General features: G+C 52.4%; 1 protein-coding gene across 1 annotated transcript; it reads left to right on the forward strand.

The window, feature by feature from the left end:
* The first annotated feature begins 4,717 nt into the window (after positions 1-4,717).
* On the forward strand, positions 4,718-13,501 carry LOC147597796 (leucine-rich repeat-containing protein 37A3-like). Its single transcript, XM_086766441.1, has 13 exons — positions 4,718-4,905; positions 5,167-5,238; positions 5,650-5,721; positions 6,443-6,514; positions 6,949-7,029; positions 7,684-7,755; positions 8,603-8,677; positions 9,185-9,303; positions 10,388-11,625; positions 11,729-11,824; positions 12,786-12,886; positions 13,179-13,239; positions 13,343-13,501. The coding sequence occupies exons 1-13, from the start codon at positions 4,718-4,720 to the stop codon at positions 13,499-13,501; spliced, it is 2,406 nt and encodes an 801-aa protein (XP_086622567.1).
* The last annotated feature ends 10,790 nt before the right edge of the window (positions 13,502-24,291 follow it).

Here is a 24,291-nt window from a genome sequence, read left to right on the forward strand (position 1 = left end):
AAAATTTGCAAGTTCTTCACCCAGAGCGTCCTGCAAGCGGGTGGAAGTGTGCACACACGTGTGTCTGGGCCTGTGCACACGTGCACACACACGTGTTACGGCAACGGGAGGTGTTATGCACCTGCCTGTGAGGGTGTGTGCCTGTGCACGCGTGTGCATGTGCGTGAGTACACGTGCACAGCACCTGTGTGCGCATGGGCAGGGGTGAGCCTGCCTGTGCCTGTGAGCATCTGCCCCATGTGTGTGTGCATGCGTGTGCATGCATGTGTGCCTGCAGTGCGTGCACGTCTGTGCTCGTACGTCTGCTTGTGCGGTGACCGGGGGAAGACGGCGGGTACAGGGCTGGGGTACGCAGGGTGATGGGCGTTCAGAGAATCAGAGACAAAACAGAGTCATTAAGGCTGGAGAAGACCTGTAAGGTCCTCACACAGTTCACCTCGGCCCATCGATGCAAGCGGTCCAGCTCCCTCTGCAGAGCCTTCCCACCCCCCAGCAGATCAACACTCGCGTCCACTGTGGTGTCATCTGCAGACCGACGGAGGGAGCAGTCGACCCCCTCAGCCAGATCGTTGATGCAGACGTTAAACAAGACTGGCCCCAGCACTGAGCGCTGGGGAACATGTCTTGTGACTGGCTGCCAGCTGGGTTTGACCCCATTCACCACAGCTCTCTGGGCTCGGCCATCCAGCCAGTTTTTTACCCAGCAAGGAGCCCACCTGCCTGAGCCGTGAGCCGCCCGCTCCCTCAGTACTTTCGGGTGGATCCCATCCGGCCCCATAGACTTGTGAGTGTCCGGCTGGCGTCGCAGGTCAGTAACTACTTCCTCCTGGATTGTTGGGGCTTATCCTGCTCTCTGTCCCTGTCTTCCAGCTCAGGGGCTGAACACCCTGGGGATAACTGCTCTGGCTATTAAAGACCGAGGCAAAGACGGCATTAAGTACCTCAGCCTTTTCCTCATCCTTGGTGGCAGTGTTCCCCCCTCACATCCAATAAAGGCTGGACATTCTCCTTGGTTCTCTTTTGCTTGTTAAAGTACTTTTAAAAACATTTTTTATTATCTCACAACAGCGGCCAGACTGAGTTCTAGCTGGGCTTTTGCCTTTCTCATTTTCTCTCTGCATGACTGTCGTGGTTTTGTTAGTAAGGGGGGGCCTAAGGTGGTAGAGATAATGTTAAGCTTGGGAAGAGGGAGGGGTGGGGGGAGGTTATCTTGTTCTCTGTCTCATTATCCTGCTATTTGTAGTAATAAATGAATAGTTTTCCCCAAGTCGAGTCTGTTTTGCCCGTGACGGTAACTTTAAGGATTTCTCCCTGTCCTTATCTCAAACCTCGAGCCGTTTTCCCTTATATTTTCTCTCCCTGTTCTCTCAGAAGGTGGGGGGAGTGAGAGAGAGACTGCGTAGTCTGGTCCAATCGGGGCTGAACTACGACAATGACCTGATGAGAGCCGTGTACTCTTCTTGAGTTGCCTGCCCCTTCTTCCAAGAGCGGCAGACTCTCCTTTGTTCCCTGAGTCCCAGCAAAAGCTCCCTGTGCAGCCAGGCTGGGCGTCTTCCCCGCCGGTTTGTCTTACGGCACATGGGGACAGCCTGCTCCTGCCCCTTCAAGACTTCCTTCTCCAGGAGCGCCCATCCTTCCCGGATCCCTTGGCCCTTCAGGACTGTCTCCCAAGGGACTCTGTCCACCAGTGTCCTGAACAGGCCCAAGTCTGCCCTCCGGAAGTCCATGGTGGTGGTTCTGCTCACCCGCCTCCTTACTTCACCGAGAATCGAGATCTCTATCATTTCGTGGTCGCTAAGCCCAAGACGGCCTCTGACCACCACGTCTCCCACCAGCCCTTCTCTGTGTGTAAACAGCAGGTCGAGCGAGGTACCTCCCCTGGTGGGCTCCCTCACCAGCTGGGTCAGGAAGTTCTCTTCCGCGCTCTCCAGGAACCCCCTCGACTGTTTCCTCTCTGCTGTGTTGTATTTCCAGCAAACGTCCGGTAAGTTGAAGTCCCCCACGAGAATAAGTGCTAGCGATTGTGAGACTTCTGCCAGTTGCTAATAGAACGCTTCATCTAGTGCATCTTCCTGGTTGGGTGGTCTGTAATGGACTCCCAGCAGATATCCCTCGTTGGCCTTCCCCGTCATCCCTACCCATAGGCACTCGACATTCTCATCGCAATCGTTGAGCTCTATACAATGGAAACACTCCCTGACAGACAGAGCCAGCCCACCGCCTCTCCTTCCTGGCCTGTCCCTTCTGAAGAGCTTAGAGCCGTCCCTTGGAGCTCTCCAGTCATGAGAGTCGTCCCAGCGTGTTTCTGTGATGGCGACTAAGTCACAGCTACCCTGCTTGTGTGGGTTTTGTTTAGTGCGGGGAGCTACGGTGGCAGCTTCTGCAAGAGGCCCTTTGTCTGCTGGGCCTGGCTGGGCCCAGGGCGGGCCTGCTGCTGGCCAGGGCTGAGGCAATCGGTGGCAGAATGTTCCGTGATAACGCCTCTGCGATAACGTATTTAAGGGGAAAAATAAAAAAAAAAGAAGAGAAGATGTGAAGCAGCTGAGCGGGGGCAGAGAGGGGGAGGCGCGAGCCTCGTGGGCCTTGCGGCCCTCACCCTCTGGCCTCCCGCCGGGCGGCGACTGGCCCCGACTCGGCCTGGCCCGGCTGCAAGGAGTGGAGAGGAGATGAGATGTGAAGAGACCCTGATCGGCGTCTGCCTGCCTGTTGTGAACGATTTCTTGTGAGAGGAATGGCTGCAGACGCCAATGTTATAAATGAGTTGAGTCCCACAACAGGATTCCAATTATAGTTTCCAATTTATTGAATAGGAACAAGCAAACAGCGCTGGGTGCGCCGGGAGTCTTCGCTCCACCAAGACGCGCACCCCTTAGTTCATAGTTACGGTATTTATAACCTCTCCCGGTCCCCCCATCGTGCCCGTCTCCTTTTTTTGGGGGAGCTCACAATCTACACTCCCTTGGTTACTCACACCGTTCGCGGCAGGTACTGATTGGCCAAACCGTATCACTGGCCACTATACAGGTGTTAATTGGCTAAAAGTACAGAAGCGGCGGGTCCCATCTTTGGGGTTGTTCACGTGCCCGTGCTCATCAGCCCCCAGCCCGCCTTTCCGGCCTTTTGTTCGCTCCACTGTCAAGTGTCCGTCTTAAGAAACAGCGCTGTTAAGCAGGTAAAATCCTTAATTATGTCAAACTACTAAGGCAGGAGTGAATCCTGCCAAACACATTTTTAATAACTTAAATAAACCTCCCAAATACGTTTATAACTTTAAACAAAACTTATAGAACTATGTACATATCTTCCTGTTTCCCCTAAGCCTGTGGCTATATAAGAACAAACAGGATAATCAAAGATTCCATATACAGAGAGGGTCACATTTCACCATGCAGCCCTAGTATTGCTTCACACTAACACGGATCAGGTGAACATATCTCACACCAAGAAGAAGTGAAGACGTAGTGAAGAAGGAGGGGGAGCAGTGACTCCTCATTTCACCTACTCTAACAGCGGAGTGGGACCCAAAACACGACCCTCACAAGCCAACTCCAAGCAGGGCTCCCCTTGCTGTCAGCTTTTTCACACAAGTGCTATTTTCATCTTTGACATGACATTTGTGTTGAGAAATGAGCGTATCCGTGTCTCCTGTGAGGCTCGGGTCATCCGGGTCTGGGCACGAAGGCTCCGAGCCTCCGCGGTGCCGTTTGTTTCTGCCTCCGAGCCTTTGGGACAAGAAACGAGAGCGTGACAGCGGCCGAGCAGGGGCCACAGAGTTCTTGGTTCACACTTCCTTTGCCTGTACCGCACAGGAAACCCCCAAACAGGTGAAAACCTGAGCTTTCGAGGAGAAAAGGCTCTTCTGCTCCCTTCCCAGCGCTAGAGACAGAGCCCAGGTTGCAATTTCACAGGACATTGTGTGGACGTGGATGCACATTTGTTTCTCCCCCAAGAAGAGGAGAAACTCAGCTGGAGACGGCCCTGAGCAAGCTCACGCATTTGGAAGGGAAGAAATGGCGCTCGCTCGGAGCCGGCCCTGCTCGGAGCCGGAGGCCGAAGCGCAGAGCTGCCAGCCCCCGTCCGCCTGGGCTCTCGGCAGAGGCAGGGGCAGCGCCGGCGGTGTCCGCACCACCGCAGCCCAGCGCCTCGGGGCGAAGCGGGGGAGAAGGAAGCGGGGGTCCCGGGGAGCCCGGGGGAGCCGAGAGAGCCGCCTGCAGCCGGCATCAGCCCGCGGCGGGGGGAGCAGCGGCAGCGGCGGCCCAGCGCCCCCACGAGCGGCCCGAGGGATGGAGGGCGGCAGCCCCGGCGGGGCCGGGCCGCTTGCGCGGGAAGGGGGGGGACCCCCAGCAGCGGGGCAGTTTGGCGGGGAGGCAGAGCAGGGGGCGGATTCGGACCGGATAAAAGGAAGAAATGTTTCACGCTGAGGGCGCTGGAGCACTGGCCCAGGCTGCCCAGAGAGGCGGTGGATGCCCCATCCCTGGAAACGTTCCAGGCCAGGTTGGCCGGGGCTGTGAGCAACCTGATCGGGTTGGAGATGTCCCTGCTCCTGGCAGGGGGTTGGGCTGGGTGGGCTGTAACGGTCCCTTCCCGCCCAAACCCTTCTGTGATGCAATGATTCCGTGACGCTCTGATGCTATTGTGTGGTGCAATGATTCCATGATTCTAGGACCTGGGACAACACAGCCATCGCCCAGCGATCCCTGGCACAGTCTGCGCTGCCATGGCTCTGTTGCGCTCTGCCTCCGCGCTGCTCCTGCTCGTGGTGCTGCTGGCGGCGGTCCCCTGCCTGGGGCAGCGCGGGGGGTCCTGCCCGCACCCCTGCCACTGCCAGCGGCACACGTTGGACTGCAAACATGCCGCCCTGGCCAGCGTCCCCCAGGGCACGCGCCGCCGGGCCTTCTCTGTCCTGTGAGTACCAGCGGTGGTCGGCCCCGCCAGACCCCTTCCATCTTCCCCTCCTTGGCTTCTTGTTCCGGGTGACCCCTCCCGGGAGAGAGGCACCGGCAGGAGACATCTTGGTGTCGAGGGGCTCGCGCTGGACGCCGAGGGGTGAAGCCGGCCTGGCCACGCTGTTGCATCTCCAGGCGAATTTCGCTCCCACCTCTGCAGCCAAATGGGCAGGGGCAGGGGTCTTCCTGACAGGTGACAGTGTCCATCATTTCCCTGCAGAGATTTCACGGTCAACTTGATTCCTGCCATTGAAGACAAAGCGTGGAGTGAATACCCGTGGGCTGAGACCTTGTAAGTATCCTCTGGCATTTAAAGTATGGGAGTTCAGGGATTGTCAGTCCCGTTGGTGTGGCTTTTGAGCCGAGGGTACGGCGAGCACCCACATCTGAAATCAAAGCGGAGCTGCTCAGCAAAGGAGGGGTGTGAATCCCCAGGGCTCCGTGGGATGGCAAGAAACGCCGTGAGCTGTGTGCCTTGCGTCCTATGGGACCGTCCCTGTGCCTGTTCAGCCAATGATCGGGCTACAGTCAGCTTCAGCAGGCCAGGAGCAAGTGCCTGCTCCTGCAAGGAGTGGTGATGATCCCGGTAGTGACTCAAAGAGACGTTTTAGTGAAGCTGCTGCAGGATCTTTTCCCCTGAAAATCCCGTTTCCTCCTGGAGAGCAGCTGCTGTCACAGTAAATGTCCGTTTGGCTCGTTCCAGAATCCTCCGGAGCAACGATCTGGAGGCAGTGAAGAGGCGTTCGCTGGATGGTCTGTTCCTGCTGAGGCGCCTGTAGGTACCCTCCTCTCCCCACCGCGGTGGGCTGCTGCCTCCCCCTCCCTTGGACCCCTGCTGCTCTCCCCAGCCCCATGCACGTGCGCTTTCTTCCTCCTCGGTCTCAGGCTACGGCCAGAGCAGAGCAGGGTGTCCTGGTGCTGCAGTAGTGCCCGGAGGGAAGGTTCCCGTAGGGACACGGTGCAGCTTTCATTTCCCCAAACCCGGCCAAGGGGAGGAGGCTGCTGCCCTTTCCCACCGATGCTGGATGACTTGAGTTAAGGCCAAGCTAGCAGTGACCTCCCACGGCCTGGGAGATTGGCCCCGGCTCTGTTTATCTGAGGAGCAACATTTTGGGGGTGAGAACCACCTGGAGCAAGGCCAAGGCCACGCGTGCCTGGCTTCTGCTAGGGTCTGGGTGGAAAGACCTCCGTTGCGGTGAAGACAGAGCCCCAGACTGCCGATCGCCCTGGGGATGGCCTCTGCGGTGGCTGTCCCAGGTGGAAAGAGAGGAGCTTGCACTCCCTCTCCCTCTGCTGAAATCCCGGGCGGACTGGGGTTGGGAGCCCCTTCCAGTCAGGAGGGTTGTCACAGGCTGCACGACACTGCAAGCTCATGTCAGATATAAACACCATGTGGAATCAGAGCCCTGTCACACAGATACGCTGCCAGCGTGAAAGCAAATGAAAGCAAACATGCCAGTGCAAATGTGATTAACATTTTGTGTTTCATTTCACAGGGATTTATCTTACAATAAAATCCAGTCAATTGAGGAACGTGCTTTTGAGCCAGTCCCTTTTGTGGAGTTTATGTGAGTTCTGAAAGTCTCTTTCTCGTGTATGTAGTGCAGCCTGTTTGTGTTCATAACCCTTTTTGTGCTGGACAATGCTCCTGTTGTTTGTCAACCAATGCCGACATTTCTCCTGCTACAAGACTAACTGAGCAGGAGATCGGTGCAGGTGGCTGGATGACCCACGTCAGGATGCGAGATCACAGCGTGCTTGTCCAAACGCTGCCATAACAGAAGCCATGGCTTGAAGGCTTGCTGTATCCTGGAACAGAACTAGATTAAGCAGACGTGTGCTCTTCATTTCCTCTCCTTGAGAGGTTAAAAAACCAGGGGAAAACAGCAGTTTCTTCCCCAGTCTACCTTGGATTTTCCTGTTTCCAACAAATGCGTACTGCTTCGCTCCAGCTTGCTGTAGGCCAGACCTGATTTGTTTCTGTGATCTTCTTTTTCCCCAGAAACCTTAGTGGAAATCTGATCACGCAGATCCGGAACAGCACTTTCCAGGCATGGCACGGGATGCAGTTTCTACAGAAGCTGTAAGTGTGCCCCTGTGTCAAGGTAGATGAGAGCAGGGCTGCGCAGTGACGGTGGGGAAGAGCAGATTTGCTTTCTGTAAGGACGTGGGTAGCCAGGGCGTGTTGCCTGCCGAGGGTTTGTACGCGTAAGGAAAAGCCCAGAGTCTCCCTGCTCTCCGGAAAAGTGCGATACTTCTCAGGTGACAGAGCAAATGAGGTGGGAGAACAACTTATGAGCAACAATTCCTGTTGGACTAGGCCAGAGCTTTGCCTGGCTGGATGCAGTAACATGGTAAAAGCTTGTGGACAGTGGAAATGTAAGAAAATAGGGAAAGTAAGACTCCAAAAGAGCATCAAAGTTGTGGGGGAGGGAAGCAAAGAGAAGGGGTGAGCTGAGGAGGAGAGAAAGAGATGTGGTGTTTTCCAGAAGCGGCACCTCTGGGCTTTTGCTCTTGTGGCTGGAGACAATCAGGACCTGATGTATGTTGTGCATCAGCCCATCAGCATCTGTTCCTGCCTCCAGCCTTCATCCCAGGCCCTTCCTCACACGCGTAGCACTGAGCCCGATTTTTATCTTCCTAGAGGACGTGTGGACAGGCCGTCCCCACGTGCCCCTGCCCACACAGCTCGTGCCCTTCCCGTCACCCCCTCACAGTGGTGTGTTGTTTTTTTCAGGATCCTAAGCCATAACCCCCTGACGGTTATTGCTGACACATCGTTCTTCAAGCTGCCTTCAGTCAAACTTGTGTAAGTATTGACTCATTTGTACCAGATTCCTGTAGATCTTTGTCTCTCTCGAGTGCCCTCTTGTCAGGAAAGCAGAGATCCAGTAGCAAATCTCACTCCTCTCCCAGCTGTGTTCTGCCCGAGGCACCAAGAACCCCGAGCAGTTCTGCCGTGTCCCCAGCAAAGATGTCAAGGTCTGGGGCTGTGGAGTGGCCTGCAGGGTCTGGGAATGCCCCCCACTCCTGCTTGAGCGCTGAGAAGGTGGGATCCTGGTCTTAGGGGCGCTCACGCCGGCAGTCCTGGGCTCCTGCGCAGCCACATGCCCACCGCGCTGCCTTGACACAGCTCCTGGCAGAGGATGCCCTGCGTTGATCATGGTTCGCAGCATCCTGTGGCTCCTGCTGGCATCCGTGTGACTCCTCAGGCAGGAAGACGTCCAGGCTTTTTCCAGAGGTCCTTCCTGCTCGCAGCCGCTTTGCTTTGTGCTCAGCACATTTCCTCTTTTCACTGGAATAATCTCTCTGTGCAATGTCACAGTGGCTTCATCCTCTTTGGCAAGAAGCACCTCCCTTCGAGGACTGGAGCTGCACTCCTGGGAGAGCAGAGGAGGGTTTTGAGCCGGGGAATCCTCCCTGTTTGCATTTACATCTCCCACGAGATCTGTGGGATCCCCTCCTGATGCAGATCCCGTGGCTGGGAATGGGTCAAAGCAGAAAGGCGATAGGGTTTTGGACGGTTTCTGTTTATCAGGCAGAAGTGGATCCCTCTGCAAGCAGCAGCACAATGATCAGAGTGCTGGTCTTGTTCTCAGAGCAGAGCTCTGGTAACGCCGCCTGAAAGTTTAACGTGGTTTTTCACATCCTTTCAGAGACCTGGGTGCAACTCAAGTGACTCAGCAGACACTGGTCACGCTCCTCGTGACAACAGGCCACTTGGAAACGCTGTGAGTATGCAGGCACTCGGTCCCAGCCGCCAGCAGATGGCAATTGCTGAAACAAGGGCTCAGCTTGGGAGACAAACCAGCTCACCGCTAAATCAGGATAACCCCAGCAAGCCTAAGGTTTGCTGTTTACTTTTGGGAACCTCCCAAACTCACCTGCTGAGAAACAGGCTTTCACCTTTTAGACGATATTTTCTGGGTTTTTCAAAGGGAAGTTTTAGAAAGAGTTGGGGTGTGTTTCTGTTTCAAACTGCATTTTGGGATTGGTTCCATTTTGAAAGGTTAAGGCAGCATTTTGATGCCGCTAGAGGAGTCTGTCTTCTATTGGAAATTTAGAAATTCTCTGTTAGAAATGTGGAGAACATGTTTGTCCATCAGAACTGGAGGGGTGGGAAGTTTTCCAGAGCTGTAGAAGAAATACAAGCAAAACCGTGACTCGTTCTGTGTGTCACCTCAGTTGGACTTGAGGACATGGATTGAGGTGCTGGGCTTTTCTCCTCTTCTCTTTAGCACTCTGCCCAGCGATGTGGCCTGCTGCCTCTGCAAGGAGAAACAAACCATCGAAACCCCGTGCAGGACCATCAAGTTCCTCTGCGAGAACCTGTGCACGTCCAGAGCTCCCCAGTGCGGTAGGCGTCCCGATGCTGTAGACTCCTCCAATGCGCCCGGTTTCCTCCAGCTCTGGGAGACGCTGCTCATGGCCCCAGTCTGTGTGCAGCGCTGGCCACCTCGATGGCATTGGCCCAGCCTGGTGGCTCCTGGCCAGTCCCAGGGACACTAAATCTGGGCAGCTCTCTTGAGGAGTTCCATCCATGAGAGGCCTTTAAATCAGCCCAAAGGCCAGTGCCGGCCGCTCAGCTGAGGCCTGGGAGGCCTCTGCCTCTGCTCCTGGAGCCCCAGGAACAAAAGGTTCCCCTCTGAGCACGTGACCTGGAAAAAACAGGGGTTGAAAAGTTACACGTGATTGCACAGATCTTCTGTGTCCAGTACCCTCTCGAGAAGAAATAGGTTGCACGGCTAAACAAACAGCCGGGCATCCGATCGAGACAGCGCATCTAGGCAAGGGAATCGCGCATGCCCAGAACCGTTCCCTACAGCTGGAGAGCACCATCTGCTCGTAAGCCCCCCAGATTTCCCCTGACAACCTGCTGAGCCTTTCCAGTGCCACCGTAGCTTGGCCAGTCCCAGCTTAGGGGCGAGAGGGCTCCCAGACACGGCCCAAGTGCCTGGCGCTGTTTGCGTTGCTCTGGCAAGGTGGCACATGCTGAGCTGCACCTCAGACCTGCCACCCGCGCTGGAAAATTGCTAGCTGGGCTAGTTGGGCTAACCAGCCAGAGGCAAACTGCATGTCTTTGGGTATTCAGCCTTTCAGGCTCACCCCCAGTTTAAGAGCTTTGTGGTGCTTTTAGCATCTCAGCACTGGCTTGTGTTGACCTATGGCAAACTCTCCAACAGCAAGCCCATTCCCACGGATCCAAACAGAGCCCTGGGAGACACCAGAAAAGAAACATCTATCTGTTCTGCCCCGATGGGACAGAATCTGATCGATTTAACAAGACTTTTCCCGTCTGCAACACACCCACCACTCAGTTTACACACTCCCTGGTCTTAAAGATGGGCGCCTGCTTCTCAGGAGCAACCTTTGACCCAGTGTTTTGGCTGAAAGCTTCTCGTGGTGCCAAGTCACTGATCTGCTCTCTTGGTGTTTTACAGCTCGCACAGATCCTCTGGCAGAGACACAGGGAGAAATAATGGAAGCGGTACAGTCCAGACAACTGAACGCCAGCAGCGTGATAAACCTGAAGCCCAAGGAGCCTTCGCTCGGACACCGTGAAACCGTAACCTTTACAGTGGTCCTGGGCCTGACCGGCACTGACGGGGATCTCAGTAACCCGGGCGAGGACATTTCCAGAAGAAATTCACATTCCCCTCAGCACCTACCCAGGCAGGAAAGCAAAAGCAGCAAGAAGCTGATGCTGATGCTGCAGAGCATTCAGCACATGGGCTGGACCAGTGCAGCTGATATAAGGGAACTCTACGTTCTAGCAAAGGCACTGACAGCCGAGCTCAGGACGCAGCTGCAGAAGGCTAAAAGCATCAGGACTGTGGAAAACAGAATCTCCCCCCTGCCAACGCCTGCCCCAACTCCTTTGAAACATTCCCTTTTGCACGCCCTGGCAGAAGCCTCTCATTCGTCTGGGCCCTTAGAGATTCAAAGCCATTCTGATGCTGTGGAACAGACCAACAAAACTGATGGGATGCAGGATGTGGAGGCTGTAGAAGATACAGAGGGAGCACCATCTCCAAGGCAGGACTCTGCCTGGACTTCCAGTGAGCAGAAGCAGGGAGACAGCCCGTACCTGGAGAAAAGGAATCCGCTTTTTGACAAGACATTTGGCAATGGGAATGCAGAGGGAGAGCCCACGCCGACAGAACGTAAAGCAGAGCAGAGGCTAAAGACAAACGAGCATTTTTTCTCTAACCTGTTGGTTAACAACAGCCCTCCCACTGCAAGCCCCATGCTAGAGGACACAGCTGAAGAAGAGGGCTCCTCTGTAAGGGAGCGTTCACCGGCCGTCCCTCAGACCACAGAAACACCCTGGCCGTCACGAAAGAAAGGGTCCCGTTTCCTCCGTGCACCAGGGAGCCGCAACAGCCCAGGCGGTGCGGAGCCTCAAGGAGACCTCCTTGAAAGCACGGTCAGTCATCACCTGCGCTTGCTGGTCCAAGACAAAGCCCTGCGGAAGTTCATCGCCCACATGACGCGAACCCTGAGGATGGACTGCAGGCTGCCCGAGGTCCACCTGGCCTGTGCAAAGATGGTTGCCAAGACGGGGCTGCTCGTACAGCGGCTCAGCGAGAGGCGAGATGATGCTCTCACAGGCAGGTGTCTCCAAGAAGGGAACGTTTGCAACAGCGTGGCCCCAGCAGGCCAGGAAGCCTCAGGGAAGGTAGGAGAGAGATACTGGGTGCTGCTGGGTGTGTCCTTCTCGACAGCGGGGGATGGAAGAGCGACCCTCTCTTCCCTCCTGATTTCCTCTCCTTCTCTCCCAGCAGAAACCAGAGTACATGGGCAGCTCCAGTCTCTTGTTAGCCATATTGGTGTCCATTGTCATCATGGTTACTCTCCTTGGGATTTGTCTCATTGAGGTAAGCTGACAACTGGTTTGACAGTCAGCTGTCAGTCAAGCCTTGTCTCCTCCTCACACAGTTTATGAGCCCTGGGGTGCTGCTCCGGATGCCTGTGGGTAGCACAGGAGATGTTTTGCCAACCTTGTCACTTTCAAAGCCAAGAACGTGTTTTAGGCTGGTGTTAAACAGGAGGGGAGTACCCTGCAAAGCACTGTGCAGCTAAGAAAGGCAGACATAGGCATTGCCGAGATGAGGAGAGCTCTGGGAGTTCAGGTCATTCCGGAGGCAGGGCAAAGCGGGGAGCTGGGAAGGGAGGATGAGCTCGTTCTACAGATGCTGGCACAGACTTAGCCATGTATAGCAGGGGCTCGACTGGAGGGAGAATCTTTTGGACTCCCTTGCTTTGCAGAGTATGAGAAGAAAATCCTCATGTTACGAGTCTCTCTCTTTCTCTCCTTCACCAGGCTTGCTCCCAGAATCGTGCAGGCACTTCCCAACCCCAAAGCACCAGTAAATCCTGCTGGAAATGGTAATTCCTCCCTGCGCCGCGCCACTGCTGTGCCACAAACAGTCTTTACTCTGAACAGCACCTCAGCCCCGAGGGCCCCAACCACGCAGCTGCTGTGTGCTGAAGACTCACGAGCCTGTGTTTAAAACACGTAGCTTTTTTAAGAGATCCAAAACAGGGACCCCAAAGGGCGAGTGATCGGCACTCTCATCTCAGCCAGCCACCTCGGCAGCCCTCTTCCACGCCGGTGATGCTACAGCCTGGATGTGATGGATGTGTTGGCCCTGGGCTCCCGCGTGGTCCCACATCCCTGTGACCACGCTGCCCAGCCCTGAGGAAATTCCTCTCTGCTCCAGTTCCCAGCAAAACTCTGCTGTGGGGACGACTCTGCCCTATTTCTCCCTGCCCTGCTCCCCGGAGAGGCTGTTGAAGAGCTCGCTCCTGTCCTCTCCAGATGCCTTTCACACCCAGGCTGAACCAGGACTCGATCCCAGCCACGTCAGCCTGCTCCGTCCCTCCCTTGTAGGGCTCCTCATCTTCCTCAGGGTCAGCTGGAACGTCACCCCGAGCAGGTAGAGGGTTCTGCGCTGGCAGGGAGCTGGCACCCGCTGCAGCCCTCCCTGGCCAAGCCTCCCTGCTTACGGACCGAGAACGGTGAATTCTGGGGTGCAGCTGCACAAAAGCCTTTTTTCTCCCCCTTTAGGCCCCTAAAGCCAGATGTTTTGCAGTGCCGTAAATGCCACTTGCCCGAATCCTTCAGTAGCTGCTTCCCCAGCAGGGCAGGGCACAGGCAGCCTTCCTGCCAATAACTGCCATCAGCTGCTGCCTCCACTTTTTATCCTTCTTTTCCCTTTTTTTTTCCAGGTTCTTTCAAAAACTGCGGCAACGGAGATGGAGGAAGAACAAATATGACTTCAGAGAGCATGTAAGTGCAGGGAGCAGGAGCCAGCTCTGGCTGCCTGCCTGCTACCTGCACTGCTGGTGTTTGTCTCCCTCTCTGAAATCTTCCCTTGCCTGGTGCTTTCCAGTGCTCGTGCGTATGGGATCCAAGCCAAACCAAACCCGAATGGCTTACAGCCCTGTCCCAGCCCCTTGATTCCCAGCATAAAAAACATATCACTGAGCTATACGATGAAGAGACTTCGGAGGAGGAGGAGGAGATTTTCAGCCGGTTCGAGCTAGAGTAAGTGGGATGGCGACGATACCATCGCATACTTTTAATCTCTTGTTCTGACATAGGAACTGCTGCGGCTTTCCTTGGCTGTTATTTCCTCAGATATTGTTTCCTCAGATGTTATGTCCTTTCTGGTGTTTCAGGTGCATACCCTAGAAAAGCTGTGATCGTGAGGAAATGCAATGACCTGGAGTCCCCTGCCTCTGCCAGACTGTTGTATCCCGAAAGGCAGAGCAACAGTCCCTTCCCGTGGAGCAGGATGCTGCAGGCTGCCACGTGCTCGCAGTACCCAAAGCGCATCCCAGCAAGATGGGAAGAGGAGGACTACGAGGGATGGGGAGCCCTCATAGGGCTTTAGCAGCAGTGGCCCAACTGGGTGCAGCACTGGGTGACAAGAGCCGCAGCCGTGCAGCCTCCCTCTGGCCATGGGGCACGCTGCCTCCGGGAGGGGCCATCCTTGTGGAGGAACACGAGGGTTGAGGACGGCTCTTGTCTGCAGGAAGCGAGTGAGGGGCTGCCGAGGGTGTTGGGGTGCGGGGGCACAGTCCAGGGTTTGTATATAGTTGTATCTTTGTTAGTGGCAAGAGCAGGAAGATGCTTATAACCAGATCTCAGCCTTGTCCAGCTGAGGATTGAGAATCCTCCCAGAGCTCTGGCATCTGGATTTTCAGTGGGCAGGCTGGGACCCAAACAACCACCTGTGTATGACAGCTCTTTGTCACACCTGTGGCAAAGCAGCTCACCAAGACCATCTGCTGAACTTTTGAAATGTTGGTAGAAATGGAAAGAAGTTACTTGGCAGAAATGGGATTCATCTGACAACATCCATTCGGCTCTATCGCTGCTAACAATAAAAAAAGAAAATATCCCGCTTGCTTTAAGTCAGAAGTCTCCCTAACTGGCCCATCAGCCCTGTTATCTGTGAGCCAAGGCTGCACAGCCAGGCAGGAAAACCAGGTGGATTTCCGACCCACGCCAGAGCAGTTTCACAACGGACTGTAGCCTGTGGGTGGGACTCCACACTGGAGCAGAGGAGGAATGTGAGGAGTTCTTCCCCTGAGCATGAAGGAGTGGTGTAAAGTGACAAGTGATGAACTGACCGCGACCCCCATTCCCTCTTCCCCCCTGTGCTGCTCGGGAGGGGGTGGGAGGGGGCGGGGAGAGAGGAGGTGGTAGAGACAATGTTGAGCCTGGGAAGAGGGAGGGGTTGGGGTGAGGTTATATTGTTCTCTGTCTCATTATCATGCTTTGGTTTTTGTAAAAAATGAGTAGTTTTCCCCAGGTCAAGCCTGTTTTGGCCGTAACGGTAACTTTAAGGATCTCGTCCTGTCCTTATCTCAAACCTTGAGCCTTTTTCTTATCTAATCTCTCCCTGTTCCCTCAGAGGGTGGGGGGGAGTGAGAGAGGGACTGTGTAGTCTGCTCCCGAGCAGAGCTAAACAATGACATCTGAGGAGCTTCATGCCCCTTCCCATTGCTTGTGCTGCCTCTGAGATTCATTCATCACCCAGAGTTACAAAATTTTACTTAGTTTAACGAAAAAGCAGTTTGAAATTAGAAATAATTTTCGCTTTACATTGTGATAATGCCCCAAATTCAAGTAGTTGGGGCTCAACACATGTGGCTCAACACATTATCACAAGACTTAGGTTTTATTTTTTTAAAAGAAATTTCACTTGGGGAAATACTTGTTTCTGTGCCTGTGCAGATGTGTGTGGGTACCACAGGAACCCCTGCTGGCACGACGTCTCCCTCTGCCGTCTCCTAGTTTCTCCTGCAGCTCAGAGCGAACCTGAGCTGTAGGGTCTTGCAGGGAGGGCTCATTCCTTTTCTTTTTCTATAAGTGGAATGCACATCTGTTATGCTGTCTAAGTAACAATTGTGCTGCTAAGCTGGCTTCCATATACAGCTGACCTGGAAATCACTTCCTCTCCAAAACCAGCATATATTTTTGGGTCTTAATTTTAGTAACACCAGGATTATTGCCCATTTATTCCGCTGTTACGTATTTGGAAAGAAAACATTGGGTATGACACACATGTCATTTCACAGGGTTAAGACTTTCATTCCTAATCAAACACCGCAGAACTTCTAGAAACGATGTGAAGACAGAGCTGCAATAATTAGATGGCATCTCCCAGCTAGGGAGCTCATCATCAAAACAGATCAGAGAAAACTTCTTTGAGTTCAAACTGCTCCAAGGACAATTCACTGACCTGCGAAAATAAATAAAAAATAAATTTCTTTCTCCACAACATATTTTAGCTTCACCCCTCTGCACCTGGAAGCAATATATTTTTACCACATACAAGAGACAGCTTCCCTGGAATTTACCAACTCAGGAAAATTTCTGTTTTGGAAAGGCTGACTGACATCAAGAGGCAATGAACCTAAAGGACAACCAGCAGCTCCCCTCCCGGGCAAGTCCTTCCGAACTCCTGTCTGTTTCTCCTCCTATCAGGCTGGAAGGTGCCTTGCAGAGAGAGCACCCAATTACCTTTTCCCCACACCATCACAGGGGAAGCGAGATGGCAGGGGAGGTGAAGGATGACTCTTGCTTTCTGTTTGACTTTGCTGCTCACTTCCTTTATGGTCATTGCGTGTTAGGGCAGTTCTCTGCGGGTTTAAAAGAAGTCAGAAAGAAGGGGCCGTACAGAGAAAAACGCAGAGAGAGAACAGACCAGCAGAAATTTCATCTTAGAGTCATAGAATCACAGAAGGGTTTGGGCGGGAAGGGACCGTTACAGCCCACCCAGCCCAACCCCCTGCCAGGAGCAGGGACATCTCCAACCCGATCAGGTTGCTCACAGCCCCGGCCAACCTGGCCTGGAACGTTTCCAGGGATGGGGCATCCACCGCCTCTCTGGGCAGCCTGGGCCAGTGCTCCAGCGCCCTCAGCGTAAAAAAATTTCTTCCTAATATCTAATCTAAATCTACCTCCCTCTATTTTAAAACCATTACCCCTCATCCTGTCACAGCAGGCCCTGCTGAAGAGTCTCTCCCCACCTTCCCTGCAGCCCCCTTTGGGCACTGGGAGCCGCTCTCAGGTCTCCCCGGAGCCTTCTCTTCTCCAGGCTGAACAGCCCCAGCTCTCTCAGCCTGGCCTCACAGCAGAGCTGCTCCAGCCCTCTCAGCATCTGCGTGGCCTCCTCTGGACCTTCTCCAACTGGTCCATGTCCTTCTGATGTTGGCGGCTCTTCTCAACTAATAAAAAAAAAATATCTGATGGACGTTAGTTATTTCACACACCAAACTACTTTGTGTTTTACAGCTCCTCTTCAGGAAGAAAGGAACACAGTGCTGCCCATGGACACGAGGTGACTCAGTGACATCAAATGGAATAACGCGTCGTAAGGTTTGTTAGACACTTCCTCCATGCAAACTGCAGGAGGAGTTGGATGCTGCACAGCGCCGTGTAATGCATCATGTGAGAGGGATGCTTGCTTTCAAAAGACCGCGGGGTCAGTGATCTCCCCTAGTAAGCAGCAGTGTTTTCAAATCAAGCGAGATGGAAATCCTTTGCTCAGGACCGGCTGCATGCAAGTGCTGGCATGCAGAATTCATCTCATTGAGCATGGTGATTAAAGTTTTAATGTTGTACCTGGGTGTTTTTGTTCCATCCAGACTAACAGATCCGGCAATCTCCTGCACGGATTTAACAAAATATTTTATTTCACCAATGCTTTTAACAGTCATTCCCTCTAGGCAAGGATAAATTATGAAGTGCATTTCTAGATGGGGAGTTTGATTTATTTAAGAACCTATTAAAAAAATAATTTGGTTTAACCTACTGTGACTTTACCGGGATTTTCCCTCTCACAGATTCTATGAAGAGCAATCCTGCACACTGCCATGCGTCAGACTTGTCAAGCTGCACAGTAACAGTCCTGCACCCTAGCTGCCCGCTTTCCTGGGCGATCTAAAATGTACGCACATTGCTGCACAAAGATAACCCAAAAAAGCAAGAGTTTTAAAGCTTTAGTGTGCTGTACAATTCCAAGATGTGATTACTCCCTGGGATTTAAGTCAAGGTAATTGCTGCATAAAAGGAGGATGTCAGAGGCTGTAACAGTGAACAGCTGTATCTCTGCTCTCTAGATGTCAACACACAGGTCCAGTGCAAAAGCTGAATACCCACTGGTTTTAACTGGACAAGCCCCTTCTGTTCCTCTTCTGTTAAGGAGTCTGTGAGCTCCTCTTGGAACCACGACAGGAACATGCAAAGTGCTGCAGTTCAGTTCATGTTTCCCCTGGAAGCAGAATACCCCACATCCCTATTCAGCATGCACATGCAGTGTTAAAAAACTCTCCCTGCCAGCATTTACACTCTTGGAATTTGGAGTTTCAATGACTTATTTATCATTAAAAAAAAAATCAGACATCCTGTTGCGTTTTCCTTTCACCCACACAGCTCATAAGGTGGAACCACTCTGTTAAATCACTACAGACCACAACAGAAGTTTGATTTTGTCCGAGATCACCCAAACCTCAAGAATATCAAGAAAGGTTCAGAGAAAAAGAATTCATATCGATTATCATTAATGTTACAATATCATTAGCCCAAAGAGGCCAGCGTTTAATAAAAAAAAAATTAGGTCTTACCTAAGACTACAAGGAGCATCTTCTGAAAGGTGCTAGACAAAGCTTTTCCAGCTGCAAGTTTCTGAACTCTTCTTGAGGCTGTGACAAACTTGAAAGGATCTGAACACAAACAGCACGTTATTAAGATGACACTCTGCGTATGAAGCACAACTGCATCCGCTATGTATGTCTGTATTGTGCAATCCTACGAATATGTATACCTGCACGGTATAAATTTTTGGTAAAATGTGCTGTCGGTGTGCGTGTTGAATAAACATGCCTGCTTTATAACTCTTTCCGAGTTGTAGAGTTTGATCTGCGCGTCACATCCTTCTTGGCCTTTTTCAAGACGAAAGTGTCACTTGCTTTCCTCCAGTCCTCAGGCACCTCTCCCAATCACTATGATCGTACAAAGATTATTGAGTGTCCTCACGATGACATTAGCCAGCTCCCTCAGCACTCGTGGGTGTGTCCTATCAGGGCCCATAGACTTATGTATATCCAGTTTGCCAAAGTATTATCTACTGGGATCCTATCCTACCAAGGGTATGTCTTCCTTGCGCCAGACTTTCCCCTTGGTCTGTGGGACCTGGGATTCTTGAAAGCTGGTCTTGCAAGTAAAGACAGAGAGAAAGAAAAAATTCATGTCCTGTGCCACCAAAGCCTCTGTCTCATTCAGCAGTGGGTCCACATTTTCCCTGGTGGCTTTTTGACATTTATATACTTGTTATTAACTCCTTTTGAGCTTGGAGGAGGTGATCCTTGAATATTAACCAGCTTTTTTGTCACAGTCTTCCCTTCAAAGCCTTATCCCATGTTCCTTTTCTGATCAGATCTCTGAAAGGCCAAAATCTGCTCTCCAAAAGTGCAGGGCTTTCTTCGTCTTTCACTCTGCTCCCTCTTAGCAGGATCTTGAATGCCACCGTTTCAAGGTCTCTGCATCCAAGGCTGCCTTTGACTTTCACATCCCCAGCAAGCCCCTCCTTATTAGTGAGTGTGAGATCCAGCAGAGCACCTGTGTTGGTTTTGTTTAGTGGGGGCCTACAGTCCCAGCTTCTGCAAGAAGCTGCTAGAAGTTTCCCCTTTGTCTGGTGGACTTTTCTGGGTCTAGGATGCTGCTGGCCAAGGCCGAGCCAATTGGTGATAGAACGTTCAATGATAAAGCCTCTGTGATAACACAGTTAAGATGGGGAAAAATTATTAAAAAAACCCAAACATAAAAAAAGTGAAAAAGCAGAAGCAGGAGGCAAAGAAGGTGAGGCATGAGACTTGTGGGCCTTATGATCTTCAGCCTCTGTCCTCACCAGGTGTCTGTCTGGACCCAACTTGGCCCAGCCCAGCTGCAAGAAGTGGAGAGGAGATGAGATGTGAAGAGAACCCGCGAGGCATCTGCCTGCCTGTTGTGAAGAATTTCTGGTAAGAGGAACGGCTCCAGACACCAAGGTCAGTACAGAAGGAGGGGGAGGAGTAATGCTGCTCCTGGCCAAGATTCCCCTGCAGCCTGTGGTGAAGACCATGGTGGAGCAGGTTGTCCCCCTGCAGCCCATGGAGGTCCACGGAGGAGCAGAGATCCCCCTGCAGCCCGGGGAGGACCCCACGCTGGAGCAGGTGGATGCCTGAAGGCGGCTGTGGCCCGTGGAGGCCCCGCTGGGGCACCCTGTTCCTGAGGGACTGCACCCCATGGAAGAGATGACCCACGCCGGAGCAGTTTCATGAAGGACTGTGGCCTGTGGGAGGGACCCCACGCTGGAGCAGGGGAGGAATGTGAGGAGTTCTTCCCCTGAAGAGGAACGAGAGGCAGAAAACGACATGTGATGAACTGACCGTAACCCCTGTTCCCTTTTCCTCTCTGTGCTGCTCGGGGAGGGGGGGAGGAGGTAGAGATAACTGAAATGAAGTTAAGCCTGGAGAGAGTGAAGGGTGGAAGGAAGTTGTTTTTGTTGTCTCTCTCATTATCCTACTTTGTTTTTGTTATTATAATAAATAAATAGTTTTCTTCAAGTTCAGTCTCTTTTGCCAGTAACGGTAACTTCAAGGATGTCTCCCTGTCCATATCTCAAACCTCGAGCCTTTTTGTTATAACAGCACTCCCCCAGCCCCTCGGATAGTGGGGGGAGTGTGCGAGAGACTGCGTAGCTTGATCCTGAGCAGGGCTTAACTATGACAGCACATCGCCTCATTGGCTGTGCTATCACTCAGGTCAGGACGTTGTCATCAATGCATTCCATGAACCTCCAGGATTGCTTGTGTGCTGTTGTGTTGTTCCTTCAGCAGATATTGGGATGGTTGAAGTCCCCCATGAGGACCAGGGCCTGTGAATGTGAAACTAATTCTAACTGTCGAGGGCCTCATCCTCATCTCTAGATTTCCTAGTGTATTTGAAAAACCCTGTGACAATCTGCTTATAATTGAAGAAAAGAGCAGTTTAGAGGGTCAGGAAATAGCAGGAGTGTCCTGTGCTGCTGTGTCCCTATTGCAGGACTGGTGCTTGATCCTCCCTGGGATCTGGAGGGAACAAGGAATCCTGGGGAATGTGGACAGGATATTGACTCACTCAGGAACTGGTGCTGCAGATCTTGGTGGGTAGGACGCGAAGCCTTAGTGTCTGGGCATGATAAGGCGCCACCCAGTACCTGCAGTGATGAAAAGGGATGATAGCTCTTCCCCAGACCATAGAGGGAGGAGCATAAAGAGAACTGTGGTCTGTAAGACCCTTTGTGCCTGAATGCCTATTTTGAGCCCGGTGGTGCCCCCCATGAATTCCTGCTTTGCACCCAGGTGACCATGGATGCATGAGTCGTGCCAATGCTTTAATTCCTACTTGTTGTGGGAGAAAGTAGAAATTTTTTTTCAAGTTTAACAAAAAAAGAGAATATTTAAGTACTATCAATAATTGGGAAGCCAAGTTACCTTAACAGACCCTCAGTCAAACTGAATTGTAGAAATGAACTAGATGCAGCTGAGAACTGGTTTGGACTTGCTGTGTTATGTGTGGGGAAGCAGGAGGTCATGGGACCCTGGTCAGCCTAACTTGCTGTGGGGATCCCTGTCTCTCACTGCCATCAGCCCGACACGCATAATCTATAAAGAGTGAAGTGGTGGTACGATTGACCACATTCCTACATCTATTCCCAGTGAGGACATCTTTTGGGATTCCAAACAACTGCAAAGTACAGCTCATATGGTTACTGGCTGACAATCTACAGCATTAGCACTTGGGAAGTTGTGGGTTTGGTTTGTGAGTATTGAAGCCACAGAGATGACTCTGAACAGCAGTGTTCAAATTCAGAGAAACTGTATCTAATGTTGTCTGTGGTGTTTCCAATGAATTACTTGTATGTAAACAGTTTGGAAAAACTACAATTCAACTTGTGGTTCCTGGAACACCGGTGTTGCCCTGTGATTGTGTCTGGAGGGTCTGCTGACCATACTGCCTACAAACCCTGTGATACTTGGAACCATTCCTGTGTCCCTTCTCCTGAGATTTGTTTTTGTTTTCAGATGGGACAAGACTCCAAGGCTCTAGTGAGCCTAGACTCAACATAAGAACATACCATCAGGCAGATGCGGGCAGCTACTCATGAAAAGAAACTTTTGACCACTGGAAGTTGCATTGCTACTGACTTTCCTTCTCTTATCGAGACCAAGGATGGGCTGAACATACACAGATCCTGGTTGAACTCAGTAAGCATCCAATTATCTGTCGTAGGCAAATAATTTCCAAAGCTACAGACCTGGGCAGATGTGTCCTCCATCTGGGGTTTTCCTTGAAAAGGCTGCTGGCAGGCTGGGGGGTGTATGCATCAAACACAGGGAAAGAGACTCTCCTGAAGACAGAGCTGCCCACCAAGGATGGTTCACAGGTGCTGGTCGATGCAGAACCAGCTCCCAGTGACACCAGCAGCCATCAGTGTGGCTGAGGAGATGGACTCCTTACTTGGGCAGTGGTTGGGCTCCCTGCAATATGCAGATCAAGGCAATCAAACATACAGCCTGCAAATTATTCTTTTTGTCAGAGCAACTGCACATATGGGTGTTTACACATAGGCATTGTTTCAAGAAATTCAAGGGATCCCTCCAAAAGGAGAAAAACTCATGAAAGATACGAATCAAAACAGATATATAAACTGCATTTTTGTGAATGGCCTCATCTCGCCATGTCCTGCCTTCCTTTGCCTTGTCTCGCCCTGCATTGCCTCACATCAACCTGCCTTACTTCCTTTTCTTTGCCTTGCTATGTTTTGCCTTGTCTTGTCTTGCTTTGCCTTGCTTTGCCTCAACTTGCCCTGCATTCCCCTCTCCTCTCCTCTCCTCTCCTCTCCTCTCCTCTCCTCTCCTCTCCTCTCCTCTCCTCTCCTCTCCTCTCCTCTCCTCTCCTCTCCTCTCCTCTCCTCTCCGAAACTCTCCTCTCCTCTCCTCTCCGAAACTCTCCTCTCCTCTCCTCTCCGAAACTCTCCTCTCCGAAACTCTCCTCTCCTCTCCGAAACTCTCCTCTCCGAAACTCTCCTCTCCTCTCCGAAACTCTCCTCTCCTCTCCTCTTCTCTCTGAAACTCTCCTCTCCTCTCCTCTCCTCTCCTCTCCTCTCCTCTCCTCTCCTCTCCTCTCCTCTCCTCTCCTCTCCTCTCCTCTCCTCTCCTCTCCTCTCCTCTCCTCTCCTCTCCTCTCCTCTCCTCTCCTCTCCTCTCCTCTCCTCTCCTCTCCGAAATGCTCCTCTCCTCTCCTCTCCTCTCCTCTCCTCTCCTCTCCTCTCCTCTCCTCTCCTCTCCTCTCCTCTCCTCTCCTCTCCTCTCCTCTCCTCTCCTCTCCTCTCCTCTCCTCTCCTCTCCTCTCCTCTCCTCTCCTCTCCTCTCCTCTCCTCTCCTCTCCTCTCCTCTCCGAAACTCTCCTCTCTGAAACTCTCCTCTCCGAAACTCTCCTTTCCTCTCCGAAACTCTCCTCTCCGAAACTCTCCTCTCCGAAACTCTCCTCTCCTCTCCGAAACTCTCCTCTCCGAAACTCTCCTCTCCGAAACTCTCCTCTCGTCTCCGAAACTCTCCTCTCCGAAACTCTCCTCTCCGAAACTCTCCTCTCCTCTCCGAAACTCTCCTCTCCGAAACTCTCCTCTCGTCTCCGAAACTCTCCTCTCCTCTCCGAAACTCTCCTCTCCTTTCCCAGCCATTCATTTTTCCCAGGACAGTATTCTTCACAGTGCACAATTACTCTTCTACAATTTGAGGTTTCTAAGTATATGGCCAATGACAACAGAGGTGGTGGAACCCACAATGGTTCTCTGCGGGAAGGAGCTGAGGATGGGGCCGGGCAGGGTCACCACAAAGGGGAGGGCTGGATGACAATGGTGGAGTTCTGGCACTGCCTGACACAGGGCTCATTGCAGCTGTTGGCCAAAGCAATTTGGCTGCAGGACCAGCATGGCAGGCAGAGATCATAGCAGGACATATTGTGGGACTGATGGTGTACCTGAGAGAGTGGACAGGAGAAAGCAGAATACTGGGTTGGGCGAGGAGCATTCTGTCATGCCATGGCGTGAGACCATGCACTGTGGAGGCTGAGGCTATGCAGGGAGGCGTGTATAATTGATCTTCTTTGGGTCCCAAGGACCCAGCAAAAAGCAGCCAGGCCCAAGAAGATTTCTGTCTAAGCCCACAGCTCAGAATCCACTTAATCAAAATCTCCATCTCCCTTCGTATGAGACGTTTTATCCACTTCCATTGCAGGCAGCCCCAAGCCTCATTATAGGATAGAGCTGTGATGTCTATTCAGGCAAAAAGTACATTATGAAGGAAGAGAACAGAGCTTCAAATTCACCTGTTTTACAAGGAGAAAAGAGGGATCAAATGTGATGAGAGAGTACAGGCCTAGACCTGTACTGCTCCCAGCCCAAAGGAATTCTTTGTGGAAGCAATAATTTTCTGAGAGGTTCATTTGCATTATATCCCAGTCAATGACATGGCCTGTGTTTCCTCACTGCTATCTTTTCATACCTGTGTTTATGCCACTTTTGTTCCCCCATGGATATTAATTTTCATGTCTGGAATGAAAATTACAAGAATTTCTGTGGCAGGAACACATCATTGCTATCATAAGATGTGCCCAAAGTGCTAGAGGGCTGGGTGCAGTGGCAATCCGCTGGGATTGTTCTCAGGCCAATTGGCAGGAAAGGCCAAGCTCCTCCCAGTCCTGCAACCCTTGACCAGACATCCAAGAAGTCCAATGTTTGAGGAC

Source organism: Chlamydotis macqueenii, chromosome 25 (assembly GCF_036417535.1).
Source record: "Chlamydotis macqueenii isolate bChlMac1 chromosome 25, bChlMac1.mat, whole genome shotgun sequence".
NCBI lineage: Eukaryota > Metazoa > Chordata > Aves > Otidiformes > Otididae > Chlamydotis > Chlamydotis macqueenii.